Genomic DNA, 24,290 nt, shown 5'->3' on the forward strand with positions numbered 1-24,290 from the left:
TACTAAGCAACACTGTCATTACATTAAAATAAAGTGAAAAAAAAAACAGATTTATTTATTCAGTTTACTTTTTAAAAGGTGGTCATTGTCATTGGTCATCTTAAACCTAAACTTCTGTGTTGAAAATATTTTAAATCAATTAAAACTTGAGGATTGTAAGTAAAATAAATATTCTGAAGGATAAGGAGGCCAGGCACTTAAGACAATATATACAATGCTGATGCAGGATCAGCCATTACTTCAAGAGTCTCAGGATCAGCTTCAAACAGTCAAAGTTCTTGTGAATGGTGGTGGTCACTGATGGTTGGGGTGGTGTTCACTGTCGATATCTCAGCTTGCTTTACACAAAACAAACTGGCCCAATTTCAATGCCAAATTCTTGATCTACGCTGCCAACATCCACAGGGGCGAGATCTATGATGGGCAAGCGTGCCACATTCTGTGTTCTGTATTCAAAGATGGTCTTGCCCATATTTCCATTTCGTTTCTGTAATTAAATGATGCAACAGGTTATATATAAATTTTTTCCAAAGATGTTAGACAGCAACTTCCAAAACAGCTATTGTAATACAAAACTAATGATTTTTAGAGCACCACTAAAAGTCTAGAAGGGAGACGTACAAATCAGTGAAAATCATAAAGTACCTCATATAGACCAAACATTTTCGAATCAAGGAATTTTATGCATGGAACTGGATTAAATAAGAAGCCTCAGGAAACCAAGATGAGTTTGTAGAAGAGTTGGATCAGCATCTCTTATTCACTGTTTTTTGTTTGTTTGTTTGTTTTTGGTTTTTTTTTTTTTTTAATTAACCAGCACACATTCAAAAAGAACTAGGAGTTAACTATTGGTATAATGCCTTGTTAAGCACAATTGTTATATATAAATTCTGGCAGGACATATGATTTACAACCTTACCCTAGAGAACAACAGTAAAGAACTGATGTGCTCATATATTTGTGTATTTAAACAATTACATAAAATTGACCCAACCTTTCATTCCATGACAATTTTTTTTAGCAAAAATAATATTTTCTTCAACTAGATCAATATAAATTAAAAGAACTTACGGAGCATGTATCTTGAAGAACTGTATATCTGAATCTAACATTTCCCTCCGCCTTGATTTCTAAGTCATTTGACCCCTTGAGAACCACAGCTTTCCTGAGGTTCTTAGCTTGATCATCCATATAGCCTACACTGTTTTTGCAGACGTAAGTAATGTTTTGGGAGGCTTCTTTGGATAAAAGGCGTAAGAAGGTCATTTGAGTAATGGCTGCATTTGGTGACTGGTGGTCTCCATAAACAAACTAGAAAAAACAGAGAGTTTTTATTTAATGCAGTAGTGAATAATGTTGTCTATGTGCACATAGTCTGTATCCTCTGCTTTCATGTAATAAAATAAGTGTATATGGATATGTATATATAAACATCTTAAATTTCTACAGATATTGATAAGAATCTCCTTACCACCCCACACAAGAGGTGATAAAGCCAAAAATGATAAAAATTCACCAGAGAAAGTTCACATATTTTAAATCTGTTTTTTCATTTGTTTGAAAATTCTTAATATTACATTTTAGAGTCATATACTTGAGTATTGGCTCAGATATTCAATTGTGTATCAAAATAACTCATTTTTATTACTAATTGTAAGAAGAATTAGGAGTTAGCTATTGGTATGAGGCCTTTTTAGACACAACTATTATATGCTGGTAGGACAAATGATTTACAAGTTTTCCATGTGGTTCATTGTAAATCATATGTACTAAATATTACATTAAACACTCTATATTAACATAGTGGTGAGATAGGTGACACAACTGAAGTTCCAGAAGGTTATGACTTCTTATGATCCCAAAGTCAGTAAGAGCCAGCTAAGAGTTAACCACATCTCTAAACATTAAATAGAATCCCTGTCCAGGCCATATACATTAAAGGGACTATGATTAAAAATAATTACTTTTCTATATTCCATAAATGAGATTATTGGCATTCAAAAATTATGTTAATTCTTTGTAAAACTTGTTTTTGCAATAATATTGCAATTTTAACTAAGGAGAATATATCACTTCACAATAAGCATGGGAAGATAAACTGGATCCAAAAAATAATATTGTAGTCCTAAATAAATGCAAAAATGCATATAAAGTAAAGGTAAGCAAAGAATATAATTTAAAGTAAGCATATTAAATTACCTGAGATCCTCTATTCATATCAAGACCATACCAAACAGGCTTCTGCTGAGGAGACTTGCTGGTCCACCAAGTTTTACAAGGTATACTTGAAGGGTTTGCTGAAATACATGTTTCTCCTGTTTCCATATTGCAGTAAACTTTGATTGCATCTTCAACAGATCCTTGGTTAGGATCAATCCAGTATTCACCTATTTTCCAAAATAGAAATATTTGCTAAATCAATACTACTTCAATTATGATTGTGAATCTCCAAATAATCATTAGAGGGTTTGAAACTATGAACTCATTAAGAACTCTTTTAAGGGAGTTAAGGAAATACTCCAAAGCTAAGGAAAGAGTAACTATTAAGTAATTGGTTCCTTTCTACATGCTAGGCATTGATCTAAGGCATTTTGCCAAACTTTGTACTGAAGGTAGAAAACACCTTTGTGAAGGAAATTATCCCCATTGTAGAGATGAGAAAGGTATGCCAAAAGAGATTATACACAGGGATTAAGTGGCTTTGCCAAAATGTATATGTTCCCACTATATTTCTAATGCCATTTTTCAAATTATAATTAAAATGTAATTGAAATACATTTTTAAATTTAATATATTATCAAAACTGTGAGTAAAGTAGGGAAATGAACTGAACTATAATGAGAATGATGTGAATTATCTCACTGGCCCTATGTAAAATTGATTTTATCATATCATAAAAGAGATTATTGAAACATATTACACAAAGGCACCAACCCATTGTTTAGTACTGGTCACATACACAAAAAAATACATACTTTTGCACATACCTACATGTATACACTTGTATGTATATGCACATATATAATGTTAGTATACATGCATAATATGTTTTAAAAATGCATTTTAAATGAAATCAAGTTCCTTGCTCTTCTAAGGCAACAATTTTAGCTATCTGTCTCAATGTCCTGTCACAATGAACTGAAACTCTGATGCATTTCACAGCTCATTGCCATCACCAAGGATCCCACTTTTCCACATCTTAATGAAAACTTTAGACATGATGCATGTAATTTAGATAGAAAAACTAATTTCAAAACTTAAAATTTCACCATAACATAATTTTGACAGCAGAAATTTCTAAAGTGTGATTTGTGGAACATTAAGCTACATGAAAGGAATTCACAGTCAAATAAATTTGGGATATAATATACACTTTACTCTTGACGATCCAATGATATATGTTTGCATATTAAATCCCTGAGAAGTCATGGAGGTAGATAAATATGTTACATCTTGCTTAATAAAGTATTTAAATATTCTCTACATTATATTTCACAAAAATTATCAATATTTTAAGACACCTGGAACTTCATAGCACTATGACATTGACTCCTAATAGAATATGTTCTCTCTTACCCCATAATTTTTCATTCTATTGAATGTCCCCACCACTAAACCACAAACTCGGTGATATGCTTACCATTTTATCTTGTGTGTCTATCACTAGGTGGAAAATCAATAACATTTTTTGTAATGCACTTGAAAACAACAATCAGAAAAATGGGCTGCTGTCCACTCACCACTCTGTTTTGCAGAATGGCAAAGCTTTAAGTCATCACAGGTCCGGGCTGGATGTTTTCTAGAGCCATCAGGGCTGCGCATGGTTTCAATCTGACTACTGAGTGACTTCAGGGTAGCATGGACCCCTGGGTCAGTTTTGTTTTTGTCATCAGGAGCCGCCTGATCTTCAGTAAATTCTGGAAGTGGATCTGCCATGCTGTCATCATAGTGCCCCATGATATCCCCAAGAGCAGCTGTAAGGTGACCAGGGGGCCCTGGCGGGCCAGGTGGACCAGGCTCACCAGGAGGACCCTATTTTTTTTAAAAAAATGGAAATACAATTACATTTTGGAGGGGTTTGTTTTATGACTTCACTCAAAAGCTCTGGAGGTACTTAGTATTTAGAGAGCTACAATGCAACCTACTGACTTGATGGTACCGAGAAAATTTTGACTCATGCCCTTTTTTAACTAGATGATTTTAACTTGTCAACCCCTAACATTTCAAGGATGAGAAATGATACAGCACTGGTTTTTTTTAGGCAATATATTTGCAAGTCAACCTCTGAGATAAATAAAGATCAAAACACAAAATATTTGCTCTGAAGTTTAATGGGAAAATGCAATATATTTTATGCTAAGAACATGTAGATTCCTTTCCAAATTATTTTGGGCAAAGTTACAACTAAAGTGTTTTTGAAGAATTTGTGGACAGAACTGAATGAGGAGTTACAGAGGGACATGTGGGTACCAGTTCTATAACACTACACATCAATATCAAGAAAATACCAACAAGAGAATTTCCCTTTATTTCCAAATTAGAGTTAAGCACAAAGATTTTTTCTATGTGCATTAAATTAGTGTGTAGATCAAAATTCTCGGTAAAAATCAAAACTGAACAAAGTTTTGAAGAGCTCTCCTAATTAGTGTTATACAAAAACTATCAGAGTGATAGGGAGATAAACACAAAAGTGGCAGAGGCCAGGAAATAGATCCTCTCAACTAATTTCCTCCTGCGTTTTCCCAAAGACAAACTCAGCAACTTGAAAGAATTAGCTAACAATCTTAACAGACTGGTAGTCCACATCTCATGGGGCAGCACAGTCCTAGCAGTAGGAAGGTCAGAGTTCTAATACTGGTTCTACTTCAGCCTCCAGTACCAACTATTTCCTCATCCTCAAGATTGTTTTACCTGATTTTTTCTTTAAGGTCATGAGTCTATGCAATAATTTATGCTAATCTCAGGAGAACAGATTTTGTTTTCTATGAAGAATCAATGAACCACAAAATAAAGTCAATTAAGAGCCACATAAGTCAAAGATATTCCAATTCTGTAGCTGTTTTCCATTCACAGAAATTAATGAGAAATACTCCTCTTGCCATAGGAAATGAGGCTATTTGATCCATATTATAAAAAACAAATACTTGATTTAATGATATTGACAGCAAAGGGAAGAGCTGCAATAAAGATGGATATGTAAAATATGTCAAAAGAGGAAGAAACATCAGACTCACAGACACAGAGATACACAGACACAGAAACACACACACAGACACACACACACACACACCTGTATATGTGCATCTACATATTTGAGAATGTGTTCCAAAGACCTGAGAAGCAAAAGTTTAAAACTAGCGCAATTTACAGTTTTACATAATCCTCATCAAAAGTATTGACACTTTTAATGAAAATTTTTAATTGAAATCCTTTCTGAATGACATTTTCAATGTCAAAAACTCATAAACTTCACTTTGGAGCATTTTCATGAATGACTACATTCATTTTTCTCATGTAGTACAGTTCCATTTAAAGCAAAGCATCTTTTTATCAGTTTAATTATAAAGACAATCATTACTTGCTTATTTTCTCTGGTATCACCTGAAGTGAATATATAAATTCTGAGTTCAGATTTTATATGTTCTGAATAACCTGTATTAATGTATTTGAAACAGTTACCTAGACAGACAAGCTCTGATATGACTTTTAAATCTGGTTTTTAGGTTCCTTTAAATCTCCTGTCTATCAGGCTACACAGAATTTCCTGGGATAGAATCCAAGCAATGGGAATCAACAGCATTAGTGGCATGCAAACCCCTGGAATTTTACCTCAGGTCCTGCTTCTCCAATACTGCCCCGTACACCAGGAGGCCCGACAGGCCCAAGTGGCCCAGGGTTTCCTTCTTTCCCAGAAGGACCAACTGGCCCTGGAGGACCCTGCATGAAACAGAAACTTTTAGAAAATTTTTATATAGAAAACATTTACAATGAGTGTCTCTAATTTTAAAAGTTTCATTATAGAGCTATCACAATGATTTCTTGATTCATTTTGCTAATGAACAATAAATGGAGTCTGGCATTTTCAAGCATTTACTATTTCATCAGACATGAATTCACCATCAACCCATGCATGACAAAAGATCATTATCAGTAAAAACTTTAATAGACTAGTCATCCACTTTTATTAGGAAGAGTTATTTCATCAAGTCTGATGTATTATAAACTATCACAACATGTATTTATAAACCAGTGTTGCCTCAATAAAATTAAAATTAAAATTTCTGGGATATGCGGCTGAAACTCTAAATAAATGACCTTTTCTATTTCTCAAAAAAAGAAAAGAAACTGAATTAACTACGAATATGAAAATGATAGAATTTGGAGTGACTGATGTAAGTTAAATATATGTGCTTATACCCAAGAACTTTAACACATACTAGTAATTTTAATACTACTGTTCTCAATTTTATATACATGTTTAGACAGAAATAATTATTTATAATGATTTCCGTAAACAATTATGTAGGTCAATACTTTTATGACATTAATGACCTATTAAAGGTAGTATTAATACTAATTATTTCTAAAAGCTTCAAATTTTGGTTTCACTTAAAATTTTGTTTTGAATTCGACTTTCACAAACAACATCTAAGAATGTATTATAATTACTTAACAGAAAAATATATACAGTTTAAAAATCTATCTTCACTTCATAGAAGATCCTATTATATAATTTCAAAGGATGTGGTTTTAATATATACACAAAAGAATAGAAGAAATAAAACTTGAATTCAGCAGAAAGATTATGGCTGCCAGAAGTAGTAGGGGAGCAGATGGAGGGTCTAGAAAAGGGAGGTAGATGGAGTATGGGAATGGGTGGTTTGATGGAGGAGAAAAATAAATAAAATAATAGTCAATAAACACAGGATAAGAAAGTGAACTATCAGGGCCTCCCCGGTGGCGCAGCGGTTGAGCGCTGGGTTGCAATGCTGCCCGCAGCCTCTGCAGCGCCAGTTCAATCTCCAGCTGCTCCCCGGCCACCAGAGGAGGGTCCCACATGGTGCGCAGACCTCTCCTGCCGCCCGCTGCTCCCCTCAGCAGTGTGCTTCAGTCCTTCTGCCTGCTCTGCTCCCCACTCTGGCTCTGGTGAATTCTCTCACCCTCCCGCGCTTCTGACTGTACCCAGTGCTTGTATAAACAAACAAACAAACAAATAAATAAATAAAATCTTTAAAAAAAAAAAAAAAGAAAGCGAACTATCAAATGAGTATATCCACCCTAGGTAAGAGATTCTAATGTGGGTCTATAAAGCAACAGGTCATATTTTAGGATATTTCTACTTAAAAGTAATTTCTGAAGGCTTGTTTCAAACATTTATTTCCAGTTTCAGAGAACATGGGCCAATTCCAGCTGCAATACAGGAAAACAATACTCAAGCACCAGCAGCGTGTCACTCAAAGCATTATTATTTACATCTGCAACTTATTAAATTTCATTACTTACTCTTGGACCAAATGGGCCAGGGATTCCAGCACTGCCTTGTTCACCATTTGGACCCTAAGTGGAAAAAAAAATGTTGCCCAAATATTCACATGCTGATTTTTGTCATTCTCAGCTTTAAATATGTGGCCATCAACTTTAGTAGCATAAACTACTTTAATGAAGTTCATATTCACTAGGATGTCTATAGTGAGTTGATCAATACTAAAGACATCTGTAGTCTATCCTTCTGCTGTATATCTTCTCTAAAAACTTAGCTAATATGGAGGCAATTAGAATGAACAACTGACAATTATTCATCTAGAAAGTCCTTGAAATAAAAATAAGATGCAGAACATCCATCTATTTTTACAGACCAAGTTCATGTCAGATATACTTGCATATTTCACAGAAAGGGCAAAATAATATTTAAATAAATAACTTACAGGAGGTCCAGGAAGACCCTGAAGACCAGTGAAGCCTCTGTGACCCTTCTGACCTCGGTCACCTCTGTCTCCATGATCACCTTTGTCACCACGAGGTCCTTGGGGTCCCTAAAATATAGTCATGGAATTTATATTGTCTGCTGAGTCTACAATTTACTACAACTTTATTTTTTACAATTGTATTTACTATAATTTTTGAACACTGCATGTTACATTTAGTTATCTAAGTTGAATTAGAACTAGGTGTTTTTGTCTATTTTTCTTAAGAATTGGAAAAAGTTGTTTGAGCTAAAGAGATAGAAATATCGTAATTAAGGCATTCTCCTTAAAGAAATCACAAAAAAAAAAAAACAGTGTTCTCATATGTGCAATATCTATACCCAAATCCAGCAACCAAGATCCTGAGAACTAAAGAAAAAGCAATAGTTAAGAAACATTGGGGGCTAGAAACTGCATCAAGAACAGAGGTGAAAATTATCAGATTGATCTGATTTGTGAAGGACATTTTTTTAAGTCCTGGGGAATAAAATCACTCAGGGGTCTAGTCCTGGGGAATAAAATCACTGAGGGGTCATAGTAAACTGACAAGTAACACAGGGGCATCTACCATAGAGTCAGCTTCTGTTGTTTTTAGAGTTTTCTTGAAAGAGAATTCAAATCCTATCAATCTGACTTTGAAGGATGGATGATACCAGAAAATCAACTGTCTCTGTTTTTTTTTTAATTTTGGACATCCTAATTGCCAAAAAGTATGGGAACCTTTTTACAATAAAATCTAGACTAAATCTCAGTAACATTACATATTTTAAAAAATAGCATAAATTTAAATAGCAAAATCAATCTGTTTTCACAATGTTAGAGAGGTTCTTTTATTAAAGGAATACCCCAAAACTTCATAATTGGAAATAAACTAAGCTACAAAGCACCTATTTAAATTATTAATTAGAATTCATTTATTCATGGTAAATGAATCACATTACTTCTATAAATGATTAGAAAACTACTCACTTGACTCACTAGGTAACTTTGAAATCTTTACCAGTTAACCTCCAATCAAAGATGAGAATTATGATTCAATAATAGGCCATGATTTTAAAGCTATAATTGTTTTTCATGAATATAGATAGGGATTTCTCCTCTACTGGGCATAAAAGGAACATGTTCTATTATATTGTTCATAAGAGACTTTATTCATGGTGCGAATGAATCTATATACTAACCACTAACCTTAAAACAACAACAAGTAACAAAAAGATCAGAACATGCACAGGACATTCTACCTGAAAATAAAACAATATTATAATTGCGCCCTTAAAGTTTACAAAGAATTTTCAAACCCATTTTCTTATGTGATTTTAGAAACTGGAAAATGGTCACTACTATTCTGAGAAAATTGTGACTAAAAGTATTTATTAATTATTGAAAGTAATGACAGTTAAATTCAGAGGGTTATCTTGAATTATAAAAACAAATACGAACTCCTGCGTATTATTTTAAATAATTTTTTAATCAAAGCTTAAGGAATTTCCTATTTTTAATTTATGAATCTTAAAATTCATTTCCTTCAGGAAAGTACATGTTATGTATAAATGGAGAACTTACAGGTAAGCCACGTTTTCCAGCTCGACCAGGTGGTCCCATAGGACCCCGAGAGCCCTAGAAGGAATGTTGACAAAAATTGTGAAGTAAAAATGATATACACAAATTATATAGAAATAGATGACAAAAAAAATGTGTTTGTTGTGATTGGATGTATACGTGTGTGTGTGTATATATATATATATATCTCCCTGTGTTTGTTCTTATGGCTAACTGATTAAAGTCAGGTTAACATATCTAGTTATAATTCTCACTGCAAGTCTGGCAACACTGCTATAGTGAATTTTATTAATTGGCTTCACTAAACTTACCATAATGCATACTTACAATATATCTATGTTATTTTTAGAAGATGAAAGTCAAAGCATTGGAATTTTTGAATACCTGTTAAAAATCAAGTGTTTTCCCTGAAGACTAAGAAAAAAATTAATTCATAATTGGTTGTTTACCATTCTTCGTTTGAAGTCCTTAACTAAGATCATATGTATAATTGTATGCATGCATATGTGTATCTTATAAACTAACATACTGATATTTATAACTATCAGTGTGAAATTGATTCTCTCCTTACCGGCTCTCCTCTTTGCCCTGCATCTCCCGGAGCACCAACAGGGCCAGGAGTTCCAGGGGCGCCCTGAGAGCCTGGTAGACCTGCAGGCCCGGGATCTCCACGATCACCCTGATATGAATAAGCATGATTTTTTAAAATATATATTCTACAGCAATGATATTCCCTTTTTTTCCCCCCACAGTTGTCAGGTTTTTTATTCATTATTTTGTTTCCTGGAAAACATTACTTTGTTTTCTTGATGACCCCAGAAGATAGTGGTTACATAGATATTTATTCTGGTTTGAGGTAGTAAATATATAATACACTTTTGAGAACATGATCTGAAGTGACAGATAATAACAAGAAAGTTAATCAATGTGTTTTAATGACTTCATTTTATGAAATAACAGATTGAAAACAAATCCAAATTAAATAAGATAGTATAATTATGGCAATGAAACTTTGGGTAACCCTTAGTAAAATCATTTTCTAAATCAGTTTGTGTGAGATTTAACTGAAAAGAATGAGTATGTCCCCACATTTCTCTTTTCTTTGTTAGGTTTTAAATAGACAATGGACGATACCAGCTGTAATCTAATTGAAGTCAATAGTTCCCAGGTGTTCAGAGAGACTGCTCATTTAGTAAAAATTTTCCAAATCAATTCTGATGCAAGATAATCCCTTCCAATGGCTTTAAGATTGAAGTATATTTCTTTTCACTCTCCCAAACTTGTGAATTCTTTTTTTGTGATTAAATGCACTAATAAAACTGACTATTTTTAATTTAGTTTAATGATCAGATAAGAGTTCATTGATAAGAGAAGTTAAAGCAGGCAGTTCATTTCTAACAAGAGAGTATTTTAAATTTTAGAATAAAAAATAGGACAAGAAGGACTCTTAGAGATGTGGAGGCCACATGTCCTAGCCTGCCTTTTCCAATGTTTAGTGAAAATACTGAACCCCAAAGAGATTTAATGGCCTGCCTGAGGTGAACTCATTGATATAATTACTTGTATTAGAAGTTTGGCGAATGGTTACAAAATAGTCAACTACTGCAAGGGACATCTAGCAATTTTGGATTATAACATAACAATTATAACATAACAATTTTGGATTATAAATTATAACATAAAAGGGATCACCTTTATGTGGCAAACAGCATAGGTGAAGGAGTCACTGCCACAGAGATTCAGCTGATTATTTACTTATTAGAAATGGGGTTCAGTATAGCCAAATCACCTACTTTTAAAATAAAAACTGGAAATCCAGAAATTTAATAAAAAGTTTTCAATTTTAAAATGTAAAGCAATGATATTCTATATGTTCATGCTAATTCATGATAAAGAATGTACACTTTACAAAATTGTATTGGTTTTTTTTAAATATTTATATTTACTTATTAATAAAACAATTTGAAAAGAATAAGATTTATCCCTCCCTTTGTTCCTGCCTTAATCTTCCCGCAGTTAGGATCACTGGAGTATAGGAGCGGTCACCTCCAGAGTTTAGCATGTTTCTTAACATTCAGTTTTCAAACTGGGGTATTTGTTCATTTGGTATAAAAAAATGCTTCACAGAGTGTGAAGCCAGAAAAAAATTTTAGGAAGCCACTTTCCAGATTTTTGATTCTATATTTTTTCTTTTAGAAAACTGATTTTTGAGCATTTGTCTCCTTTTCTTTAATCACCACCCTCCTTCAATTTTATTAAGGAAAAACAGATATGACACCATCTTTGTTCTTATTATGGCACAGTGCCCCAAGGATCAAATACCTCTGGGCACCAAACTAAAAAACTTTTTCATAATGTTCACATGAGAATAAAACAAATTTGATTTTTGAAAGATGCTCCTTATTTTATCCAGGTGACCCAATTATGACAAGGCTCCAAGCTGCCACCTTAGGATATCAGAGGGGAGGTGACTGTTATGTGAATATGTATTAACATAAATATTTGACCTGAGAAAGAGTCATGTCTTTTTATCTAAAAGAAATAAAGTCTTAACTGATGAGTTTGGCAACCAAGATAAATTTTGGCAATTAGTTTAGAGAACAGACATATAATAAATTGAATGAGTTAAACTGGCAACTCCAAGGTTTAGAAAAAGTACAATGGAAGTACATTAGAATTTACCAAGAATTACCTCCTCTGCAACTATTTAAGCTAATGATTAAAAAAAAATGTAATGGCACTTAAAATGTGCATGTTTCACATATTTTCAAAATTGGATCAGAGAGGATGTGAGCAAATCTTTAAAGACTATTTCATCAGACAATATATACAGAGCAAAGGAAACCCCCAGATGCCAACAAACTTGAAATTTTTTGACTTTACAGTGGAGGGTTTATCCCAAGATTCCTCAAAATTTTTCTCCCTCTTTTTTGAACAACTACTAGACATTTTAAATATGTTATTTAATATACAAAGTCTTGATGAAGTTATTAATCATATTTGAAGATCACATAGATAATTACTTAAGGAATCAAAATGTCAACTCAGGTCTGTCTGGCTCCAAGTCCATTCTGTTTCATGGTGAGATCTGAGAGTGGAAGGGTCTTGCATCATAACAGATGTGGGGGATAGGGGGTGTATTTGTTTTACCTTTAAAGGACTGATAATTAGTCAAGAGACCACCATGTGACTGGCCAAAGATAGTAAAAGTTCACATGAAGCTGAGGATATGTTCCTATCAGCACATGTCTAATTTTAAAATCAATTTTTAGAAAGCCACATGGTTCACTTCCTCATGGGACATTCATATAGAGGGTGAGTAGAAAAAAAAAAAAAAAACAGCTGTCATACAGCTCTATTTCTGATTTCATACCTTTAGGAATGAGTTTGAAATTTAGCCCACTTCACATGTTTTCTCATCCAACTCATCCAAAACCTTCATGTGGTACCACATATGCAAACAACTCTTTTCTATTCTTAATAAAAGATACCCCCTCACTGTTGTGATTTTAAATTTCATCATGTATTCAAGATGTATCACACGATACTACAAAAAAGAGATTTCTACTGTCAGAAAAATCAGGGCTGTATTGGAGTTTTAAGAAAAAGGAGTAGATTTTTACTCTTTAGTATGCAGAGATTTCAGCTATGCAAAAATGGTCCTTACACGTTCTCCAACAGCACCATCCCGTCCTGGAGTACCATCATTACCAGCAGGGCCCTATAAAGGATCACATTTGAAACACAAATTAACTGAGTCATGAAAAATATCATTCTCGTTGCCAGAAAAATTACAGCCTGTTTTCCACCTCTCTTGTATAAAATGTAAATTAGCAATTATGGAAATCTCAGAAGAAAGGCTTCTTCCATCTTTTCCATAACTTTGAATTGCATTGCTTATACAAGCAATAGTTAACATATTCTTATGTAACCAGAAGTCTTCATTTCTATTTCTCATTTTAAAAAGGAAAAGAGTCTCATATCCTTTGAAATAGACAATAATTAGATTCTTGGTGTTTTGTACTTTGTTTTTATAACCAGTAAATGGTTTTTCTCATTTTTACTTTTTACTCTATCCAAATAACATGCTTTTAAAGTTTTGAAATGAAATAACTGAGTTTAGATGACATTAAATTGATTTTTAAACTGCAGTTTTCTCTCCTTATTATATTTTGATTTTTTTCCTTAGAACTGCAATTTTACCAGATGATCAAAAATAGCTCTGCAAGGAATTAGTTGTTTCTTTCAAAAAAATATGATATTAAATATTTGGTAATTTAGGCATTAAAGCACTGAAGAGAGGAGATTCCAACCTATAACTTACCAAATGACTTTTCAAAAATTGACTTCCTCTCAAAAGAGCCTCAGTCTAATACGATGACATTCATAGTGTTATTTCATAATGATATTTAAGTAAAATGAACACTGTCCTTTTCATAAACTGTAGTATTATTCCTATCACCATTATTCCTATCACCATAAAACTTGGCAATTTTGACAAATATGCCATTATAGAATGAAATAATAACAAGGCAAAGGATGAATGGATGTGTCCTTTCACCTTCAAAACAATTTAGTAACAATCTAAATCAACTAAAATCCTTAGCTCCAGACTAGAGGAAAGTCAGTGCAAAAACACCAATCTTGTTACCTTTCTTTATGTTATTATTTAGCTAACTCTATAAATAAATAGAGCATCAAATAATATTACTAAGAAACTTTCTTCAGGTCAAATGTATATTCAACTTCTAAACTCATTTCTAAAATTGTCCCCATGATACCCAGATAGTAAAAGCAGAGTTATTTTCATTGCAGTACTCACTTCCGGTCCAGGTTCCCCTACAGGACCATTGGAGCCTGGGGGTCCCACAGGTCCAGGTGGTCCTTTATCTCCCGTAGCACCAGTTGGTCCTACTTTTCCTGGTGTACCCTGAAAAAAAGTATGAAGGTCAGACACTTCTCAAGAAATTTAAGAATGCAGTTTTTTAAAAGACTGTGTTTATTCAAATAGCATCTCAGCAGCCCCCACCACCACTTTCTGGTAATAATTGCCCATTAGCACCCAACACCCAGGTTACCATACCCTCTTAAAGGCATACCCAGTTATTACGTTCATCCTACATATCAAAGTGACCAAAAAGTATCCCTTCCCACCAGTTTAGGTGTGCACTTTTGGCTCTAATCTAGTGTACCACATCAATTCTGTCTGTTCTTTTGGAGTCTGTAACCCTAGTTAGATGTGCTCATCCTTGCACACTTCTGCTTTGCTTGCTCCCTTTATTTCCATATTTGGCACTTTCGTCTCACTATTGGTTCTTGTCTTGTTCTGATAATAGAAAGATATCTTTTAACCCTGATTTGCTGGCTTCAGCTCTCTACCTACTTGTCCCTCCTGTTTCAAGGAAGGTCCCAGTATATCTTTCTTTCTACATTTGACATAAAACATCATTTGTTTTCTTCTAATTTTTAGCAGTAAAATTTAGTCTCACCAAAGCTAACAGTGAATCAAACTTTTATCCATACTTCAGGGAATGTAAGATTAAGCACCTTCCAGGGGACAGGAGACTATTTTCAGAGTTCTTTATACTTCACCAACTTTAATCTCCACATTATATTAGCCTGATCATTTCCCTTTGATGATTTATGACAACTTACTCTGTCAAATATGGATGTTACTGCTAGGCATCTTTATTTAAAAAGTGGCTACCAACTCACAAAAAATACTTTCCTTTCTCTAGTCCTATGGATACTTTAATCTTTAAAAAACAATTAGTCACCCCAAAAACATTACTTCCTTTAGTGCCAGGGTTACTTCTTTAGTGCCAGGGTTAATTAGCCTTTCAGACTTGTAAGAGAGTTAAGAACTTGATATTTAATATCAAAACATCCTTAAGATATCAGAATTTATGTCTAGAAAGGACTAAATCTATTAAAAAATATGATGAATTCTCTCCGCAAAAATTTTACTGATATAATAAGATGAAATATTGACCCGTGTCAGTTACTTACTGCTGGACCTGGCAGGCCTGGCATGCCTCGCTCCCCACGCTGCCCCGGCATGCCAACAATTCCTCTTTGTCCAGTAGTTCCAGCTGGACCAGGGGGACCATCTGGACCCTAATTTTGAGGATAAAGTATAAGTAGAAATTCTCCAGGACAAAAATATATGCAAAGACTTTACCATTGATAACAGTTTCACAGGTCTCTCTCAGTATGAGAAAAAAATCTTGTTTCATAAAACCAGGCTATATATAAGTAGCCATAATTGGTATTCCACATGGATCCTCTAACATTTTTACAAGTGAAAATGGCTCATAATTTGAAAGGATTTGAAGATTAATGTGAATATTGTCTAGATAAAAGGGGTAATTACTCTGATAAATATTATTCCTCCTTATAAAAAGACAAAGAAAAATTTATAACAGAGAAAAGAAATAGTGATCTATACAAACACATTAATTCTAGGAGACATGGGTATGAAATAACATAATGTACTTTCCAAAAATTTATACAATACAGATTTTCTTAGTTTTTAACACCATATCCATTACTATTATGTTTTTATATCTATACATATACTTTTTTCTAGAGCAGAAAATTGGAAATTGAAAATCTATAGGGCATAATGTCCTTAAAGGACATTTTATGAAAGTAAATAAAAGTAGAAACAGTTTCTTTGTAGCAGTGAATATGGTGCAGCTATGTTTGGAAATACCTCACTAGATGTGGTCTAGAATAAAATTGCCAAACTTACAGGCTGTCCATCTTCTCCTGGATCCCCTTTGTCTCCTGGGCCACCGGGGGGACCAGCCGGGCCCCGATCACCTACTCTCCCGTGAGAGCCAGGATCTCCTCGAAGACCTGGAGGTCCTTCCTTCCCAGGTTCCCCTAAGGGGCCTGCAGGTCCTGGAGCTCCCTATTACAACAGAAGGAAACCCAGGAGAGCAAAGTGGAAGTCAAAACAGAAGACTGATATGATACTGGTCTCTGCTTCTGAGGCAAATGCCCAAGTCTCACAGGTTCATTGTTCTGGTAGATAAACAGTCATGCAATAGATTTAACAAATCTAAGTAAAACATAGATATAGGCTTATTCCACAGGATAACATTTAAATTACTTGTAGACAATTATCCTTGAGCCAGTATTAAAGTGTGATGAAAATAACTTGAATTTGCTAAAAATACTGAAACTTACTCCAACACTGACTATATAACATTTGATTCTGTCTCAGCTGTTTATTTATAAAGATAATATCTTATTTAAGAAGTTTCAGAGATATACCTCCTAACTGAAGAAATGACTATTAGCATATAGAAATGCAAGTATTCACTAGCTAGATGGAATAATAGTCAAAAACTGGCACTAAAAAATTATAAATAAGTTCCTCCAAGAAACATAGAATTATAAAAGATGAATTTTCTTTGACAACATAGCAATCAAATTATTATAAGTTGTTAACATAGGAAAACAAATCATTAAGAGATTAAATTAAAGAATAAATAATAAATATATATGTGTATAAATGCTATATGCACACATATGTGTCTTTGTGCATATTTTTATGTTTGTGTATAATTATGCTGCTGCCAAAAAGGTGAATTAATGATCTGACTTACAGTAGGGCCTGGAGGGCCAACTCTGCCAGCAGAACCTGGAAATCCTGTAGCACCCTAAAAATATTATATAAGAAATTTTAAAATAATAATAGTTAGATCTTCCTGAAATATATTTTTTTACAGAGATATTTAGATCTTTAAGATTCTCTTTCACATTTTGTTTTATATCTGATATATTTTGTAACTAACATATTTTTACTTTTATCCCATGCTTTTGAAAATAGATGTGGATTAATTAATAGGAAAGACACTATTTGTCCACTTCCAATTTATCTTGAACATACATAAGTATGTTCAAGGCTAAATCTATACTCATATTAATATGTTAAATAACTGTATTACATAAAGTTTCTCCCCATTATTCATTTACCCCTTCATAGGTAATCAATTATTTATGTTACATATGAAAACAGCTGGGTTTCCATCTAAATTAGGTGCCCTTTCAATTAATGTACAGTTAATAGAAAATTTACGGTAACAGCTTTGGATTAAGATTAACTTTAGGGGCCTCCCTGGTGGCCTAGGGGTTAAGCCTCAGTGCTATCACTTTTGTGGCCTGAGTTCAATCCCCAGTCAGGGAGCTACCCACATGGCATAGCAAACCTTTCCTGTCTCGCCCATTGCTCCCCTGAGCCATGTATTTCAATAGATCTGCCTGTTCTGCTCCCCACTCTGTCTCTGGTGAATCCTTTCACCCTCCCATCTCTGACCCACACCCAAGTTCTTCTATGTATAAATAAATAAATCTTTAAAAAAAAAGACTAAATTGCCCATGAAGCACTGGACATATGCGACTAGATATGCATAATTCCCAGAGCTTCAAATAAACTTACAGGTGGACCCTGAGTTCCTCGACCACCTTTTAATCCAGGAACACCATTAGGACCCTGCAATAAAAGAAAAACAAAACATCACTGTAGTAAAATAAAAGAGGCTAATCACTGGGCACTGGGTTCAAGTTGTGACTTTTTTTTTTTTAATTCTTGCACTTACATGAGGGCCTGGAGATCCAGCTAGACCTTGTGGTCCAGGAGAGCCAGCATCTCCCTTCTGTCCTGGCTCTCCAGGTTCACCTTTTACTCCAGGTTGCCCATCAGGACCCTATATCAATTAGGTAAATAAAAAATTGATTATGATAATTATAGACAAGTTATTTTATAGAAATTATTACTAACATCATTTTCTCATATTGTAAAATGGTGTTTTATAATCAGTATTAAAACATAATAGAAGAAAAAAATAAATCCCCCTCATGAAAACTTTGAAGACAATCTGAAAACAAATTATCCCACTATATTTGTATTATAACAAATAAGCATACATTTGAAACAATGCAAACTCATTTTTGTGTCAGTCCATGAAAAATGTATTGAAAATCAGAATATTGCCCAGAAAACTATAAACTTTCCAGAATCTTAAATATACTTTCAAAACATATGACAATGACAATCAATTAAATTAATTTCTATAATAAGAAATGTACATTAGTAAATTAAGGATATTTTAAAATTATACCTGGGGTCCAGCAAAACCAACAGCCCCAGTTGGGCCATTTTCACCACGAGAGCCCTAAGAAAAGGCAAAGATTATTGTAGATATTACACTTTATTCTCAAGAAGAAAAGTATTTAAAAATACAATTGTATAAATCTGTTGTGTTTTGAAATGTATATAAGAGAAATTCAACTTATTTCTTGAAAAAAAATTTGAATAATATAGGATAATGGTAACAGAAAAATTTCTAAAGTCAGAAGTCTCAAAGAAACTATTTAGTGGACAGCTGTTTACCAAGAAGTAGTAGATTTTATAGAAATAATTCACTTATAATTTTTTAAGTTTAATGAAAAAAAGCAAAAGTAGAAATCTAGGAAGTTATAAATGGCATAAACCAATTAGACATGGTTTTATAATATCAAGAAAACATGGATTATTTCGCTGTTCAATCTTATACTAAAGAACATCAAAATGTTGTCACTTACAGGATTGCCACGGGAGCCAGGAGGGCCAACTAAACCTCGAGGACCAGGTTCACCCTAGATAACAGATTTTATATGATTATTGCCTAAAACAATAGCAAAACATAACACTAGATGGATGCTGGCACTATGTGGGAGGCAGATAATGGGGGAGATTCTGAGATATCTAGCACAGTTACCATACTTTATGAAAAAGAAAACATGAGAAGCAGCCAACTTCCAGAAAAAAATTTTGAGTCCACAAAGTTACATCTTATAAAATTACCTTTTCTCCAGTAGGACCTGCAGGACCAGGAGGACCCAGGGGACCTGGAAGACCCTGTCAATTAACAGAACATAGGCATATTGAGGGAAAGAATGCACAGAAGTCTCCATGTTTAAATAAACTATCTAGGATGTTCTAAGTTTGTTGTAACTTAGCTGGTTTTGCAAAACATCGTCCATAACAAATAATATAATAAGTATATTCTCAAAGTCTTCCTATCTATTCTAAAGCAATTTATACCATATTTTCTCCACAAAATATTTTCATCTCTTTCATCAATTTAACTCATCCATACACAACACTATAAATATTAGTTCTAAAACAATGCTACCCTTTCACAATGTTTCTCAGCTCATGTTTGCTAATCCTTATCTGAAATTTGAATATAGATTGAAAAACTTTTCTTCTTTTGTATAGAATACTGCATTCCTAAATTACACTAGCAAAATATCACTTATTTTAAGAACGTGAAATTGTGATAAAGTATTTAGTTTTCTCCAGTCTCCTGAGATGAACAGGAGTGTGACTACCCAACTTCACTGAGGTTCATGCTCAGAGCATAGGAAGCTTCCACACAGAGATATGAAACTGGGTCATTTCAACATGTGATCACAATCTCTAAACTGTTGGGCTCTGTTGGAATATAGCCTAAAACAAGCTTGTTCTCAGATATTTATGTATTACTTCTTCATATGTTCAAACATGCTTTTATCATTTAATTTCTGTATGTATTACTGAAGAAACTTAAAGAACAAAAATGACTTTTGAATTTTATATGACTGATAAGAACATGAGGAAACTGATGTTATGTTCTCTGAATCTACAATGGAACAATATTTTCCCAATGATTTACTAAATATACTTTTTTAAGAATCAATTAAAAAGATTATATCATTAAATTGACAAACCATTTTTTTCATACCGAGAAAACTGTTTTTTTCACTTTACTATATAACACCTTTACTATATAATTCTCTGCTCTTCTTCTTCCCTAGAACAATGTGTGCCCTTAATGAAAATAAAGCAGTTATTGTCTAAATCCTGATCCTATTATGCTGAATTTTCAAAGTTAATTCATAATAATAGAATGTATTTTAGATTCCCACTTAAACTATCAATGATCATGCCTTTAGACAGTATGCACATAGTACCATGCACCCAAATCATTCATTATGTAAAATACACTATACCAGATTTATTTAGACTGCTTTTGAAATGTTAAATATTAGATTTAATTAAACAGCAAGAGAGCTCACGTTCATAATTTGCTAAACTTTGTGTTTCAACTTCAGTCTCAAAAAAAAAAAAGAAGTATCACTATAACTAAATTTTTTCTATATTTTACTTCATTTTTATTAAAGAACTAATATAACCAATGTATTAACAGTAGTATTAACAGTAACTCAGTGTGAGATCTTTTTTCATGGCACAAATGTTATTGCTGGGGCATAGCATGACAGCCAACCACTAAAACAAATTATTAATCAAGTATCAGGAACTATTGACTGTCTAAGCAGTTGTAACTAACTGCTCTACCTTAAAGAATCACGCATGCCTGAAAATATATTTTCAATCTGATTGTCTCACTATCCTCAGAAAAAAGGCCAGTCTCATATGCACTTCAAAAATGTGCTTCATGTCATTCTCACAACAATGACTTTATTTTTTGGTTTGCTCTAATTCAAGATAAGCAAAATGAATATCCATGGTTAGCCAACATCAAACCCCAAATTTCATTGTTCTCCAAATCCTACTATCATGGAAACATGATGAATTTTATTTTGCAAAGTTCATGCAAGGTCACATTATAATGATATTATGGATTCCTAGCCTAGTTGGAAAAGGAATGATTTCACTTACTCTTGCTCCATCATTTCCAGCTGTTCCTTCAGCACCTTTCTCTCCTAGGCCACCCTGGGAAAACACACAAAATACCATTTGATTGTCTTTCCAATTTGCATGGTAGCTTTAAAATAACTTGGGTTATCTCATGTTGATAGCTGTAGCCCCTTCAATCTGGAATAATTCCAGACATTTGGTATTTTTTTTTTTACAAATATATATATTGAAAGAATGAATGAATGAATGAATGACATGTGACTTGTGATAACAAAAGTAAAAGTCTGCCCAGAAAGTTGGTATTAGAATGTCTAAATGAATGCACTAAAAAAAAAAAACAAAAGAAGACTTACTCTGTCACCCTTGGGGCCAGGAGTTCCAGCAATTCCTCTTTCCCCTGGCATACCTTGCAGACCTGGTGGGCCTGTATCTCCAGGTGTCCCAGTTGGTCCTGGACTGCCCTACAATGAACCAACGATAAGTAATCTCAATTTTATATTAAATATGAACTACAAATATTGTTTTGTCATTTAGTTTCTATATGTATCACTGAAGTAACTTAAAGATTTTCTATTTAGGTAGATTAAAAATTGAATCTCAGCTATTTCTCTGGGTTCAGCCTACTGCTTACACTTTTTTGTTTGGAAAAATCATCTGTGAGTTCATTTAAAAAAAAAAAAACAAAAACAGACCTTGCCTTTTTGATTGTTGGTTTATGTTCTCAACTTTTCTCTGAGAAAATGAGTTGGCATTCAAGTAAATATTAGAAGGTTACAGCAAGCAGCAGCCCTTCTGCTCACCTGTGCCAATGCAGGTGTTCCTCTTCACCAACTTCTTCCTTTGCAAAGCAGCAGGCCTTCTGCCTGCCTGTGACCACGCAGGCCTCTCTTTTTGCAAACCTCTCTCTTTAGGGGCAGCTCTTTCTGCCTGCTTGTGTCTATGAAGTGTCCTTTGCTCGCCTCTCCCTTTTTATAATAAATCTACCGTTTTGTATATATATATATATATATATATATATATATATATTAGAGGGTTGTCTTTTGGGGGGCAACATCATGAGGATTCTAATCCAGAAAGAAGATACTACATTTGAAGAGTATTTCCTTCTCTCTCTCATGAACCCAAACTAGTATCAGGCTCATTCAGTGATTAAACTCAAGTCAATCTTATGCAATCACTCTATATCATGAAGATGATAAGGGATCTATTACTACATGATAAACAATTTTACTTCAATCGTTTACTATGAAGTTAGCCACATTTTCTACTACCAGTCTTAAAAATAGCACCCAAAAGGAAATAACACTGTTTTTTTCCCCTTTATTAAGTACTGTATTTTCAAATTTCAAAAAGTACATACTTGCCTGTGTTTTGTAAGAAGAATGATGGAACCAGAGACAAGGAAACTGGAGTATGATTAGGAATATCTCCTAATAAACTGTGCAATTTTCTGGTTTTCTTATCCCTGCTTATTAATGGAAGTCATTACAAAATTTATAAAAATGAGTATCAGGAGTGGGTTCATATATGAGAAAATATGACTATGTGCTAGACCATAAATTTTATCATAGGGAGAGACTTCTTTTCAGCTGACTCTTTAGTACCAAGAAAAAACCTACTAGGGGCTCATCATCTATTTGCTAAAGAAGAAAATTACTCAATCAAGAAAAAAACAAGAGAAATATACCATTGTGTGTTTACTGAACAGTAATTTCAGAACATAATATACCAAGTTCATTACTATACTTACTTTTGGACCATCAGGACCATGTCCACCAGCCATTCCCTTCTCACCAGGAAGGCCGGTTATTCCTGGTTCTCCCCTTTCTCCTGGATTTCCTCGTTCTCCCTAATGCACCAAGAGAATAGCAAACAGTCTCAGTCCTTGATCTAAAAATCAGTTAAATATATCTGGAAAAAATGCAAAATGACTTCTACTAGAGATAAATTTAGAATTGAGCAATTATTAAGGTTCAAATTTTCTATTTTGGCGATTAGAAATGAACATGAATTAAGTATATATTAGTTTAACATCACAAAATATTTCTCCTAAGATTGACTTTTATCAAGTTGGATTTTAATGCTTCAAATAAATCCCAGTTTAAGATAAGTTTTTTCAATCTAAAGCAGATAGAAAAAATTAATCATGAAGGAGAAAATACTTACTCTAGGTCCTAATGGGCCAACTGCTCCAGGATCTCCAGGAACCCCCTAGAAAATGCATTTTTAATGATTAGAGGGAAACATTTTTTTTTTCTTTTATTTATTTATTTTTTTTATAAATTTTATTGTTATATTCCCCATACAATTGCAGCCCCCCCATTCTGACTCCAATCCCTCCCCTCCCGCCCCCGCCCCCCTAAAAGTGTCTCTGGTTCATAGTTTTTTGTTGATTTTGATTTTCACTTTCTTATAGTTATTCATTTTCCTGGTCCCTTATTTAAGTTTTCTAGATTCCTGCTATGAGTGAGACCATCCGGTATTTTTCTTTTTCTTTTTGGCTTATTTCGCTGAGCATGATCCCTTCCAGCGCCATCCATTGCAAATTGCATCCATTGCAAATTGCTGCAAATTGCATGTGTTTATCTTTTTTGAATGCTGAGTAATATTCCATGGTATATATGTACCACATCTTCTTGATCCAGTCATCTATTTTTGGGCATTTGGGTTGTTTCCAAAGCTTAGCTATTGTAAACAGTGCTGCTATAAACATAGGGGTGCAGGTGTTCTTTGGAATTGATGTTTCTGTGTCCTTTGGGTAAATACCTAGGAGTGGAATTGCTGGATCATATGGAAGCTCTATGTTTAGTAGGTCCAGAAATCTCCACACAGCTTTCCACAGTGGTTGGACCAGTTTGCACTCCCACCAACAGTGCAGAAGAGTTCCTTTTTCTCCACACCCTCGCCAACATTTGTTGTTGCTAGTTTTTTTAATATGTGCCATTCTCACTGGTGTAAGATGGTATCTCATGGTAGTTTTGATTTGCATTTCCCTGATGACAAGTGATGTTGAACATTTTTTCATATGCCTGTTGGCCATTTGCATTTCCTCTTCAGAGAAGTTTCTTTTA

General features: G+C 33.7%; 1 protein-coding gene across 1 annotated transcript in view; it reads right to left on the reverse strand.

Annotated features, from left to right (window-relative positions):
- Window positions 1-340: 340 nt before the first annotated feature.
- COL5A2 (collagen type V alpha 2 chain) overlaps window positions 341-24,290 on the reverse strand; it is a gene marked incomplete at both ends in the record, with an annotated part of 33,078 nt that continues 9,128 nt past the window's right edge. Inside the window, 23 exons of the mRNA XM_084259323.1 lie at window positions 341-487; window positions 1,072-1,311; window positions 2,200-2,387; window positions 3,741-4,032; window positions 5,830-5,937; window positions 7,504-7,557; window positions 7,926-8,033; window positions 9,528-9,581; window positions 10,096-10,203; window positions 13,192-13,245; window positions 14,347-14,454; window positions 15,534-15,641; window positions 16,279-16,440; window positions 17,141-17,194; window positions 17,974-18,027; window positions 18,134-18,241; window positions 18,656-18,709; window positions 19,119-19,172; window positions 19,381-19,434; window positions 21,241-21,294; window positions 21,573-21,680; window positions 22,970-23,068; window positions 23,386-23,430. Coding sequence (XP_084115449.1) covers window positions 341-487; window positions 1,072-1,311; window positions 2,200-2,387; window positions 3,741-4,032; window positions 5,830-5,937; window positions 7,504-7,557; window positions 7,926-8,033; window positions 9,528-9,581; window positions 10,096-10,203; window positions 13,192-13,245; window positions 14,347-14,454; window positions 15,534-15,641; window positions 16,279-16,440; window positions 17,141-17,194; window positions 17,974-18,027; window positions 18,134-18,241; window positions 18,656-18,709; window positions 19,119-19,172; window positions 19,381-19,434; window positions 21,241-21,294; window positions 21,573-21,680; window positions 22,970-23,068; window positions 23,386-23,430 — 2,415 coding nt within the window. The remainder of the gene's footprint in view (window positions 488-1,071; window positions 1,312-2,199; window positions 2,388-3,740; window positions 4,033-5,829; window positions 5,938-7,503; window positions 7,558-7,925; window positions 8,034-9,527; window positions 9,582-10,095; window positions 10,204-13,191; window positions 13,246-14,346; window positions 14,455-15,533; window positions 15,642-16,278; window positions 16,441-17,140; window positions 17,195-17,973; window positions 18,028-18,133; window positions 18,242-18,655; window positions 18,710-19,118; window positions 19,173-19,380; window positions 19,435-21,240; window positions 21,295-21,572; window positions 21,681-22,969; window positions 23,069-23,385; window positions 23,431-24,290) is intronic.

The sequence above is a fragment of the Talpa europaea genome, assembly GCF_964194135.1.
Source record: "Talpa europaea genome assembly, chromosome: 1".
In the NCBI taxonomy this organism is placed as follows: domain Eukaryota; kingdom Metazoa; phylum Chordata; class Mammalia; order Eulipotyphla; family Talpidae; genus Talpa; species Talpa europaea.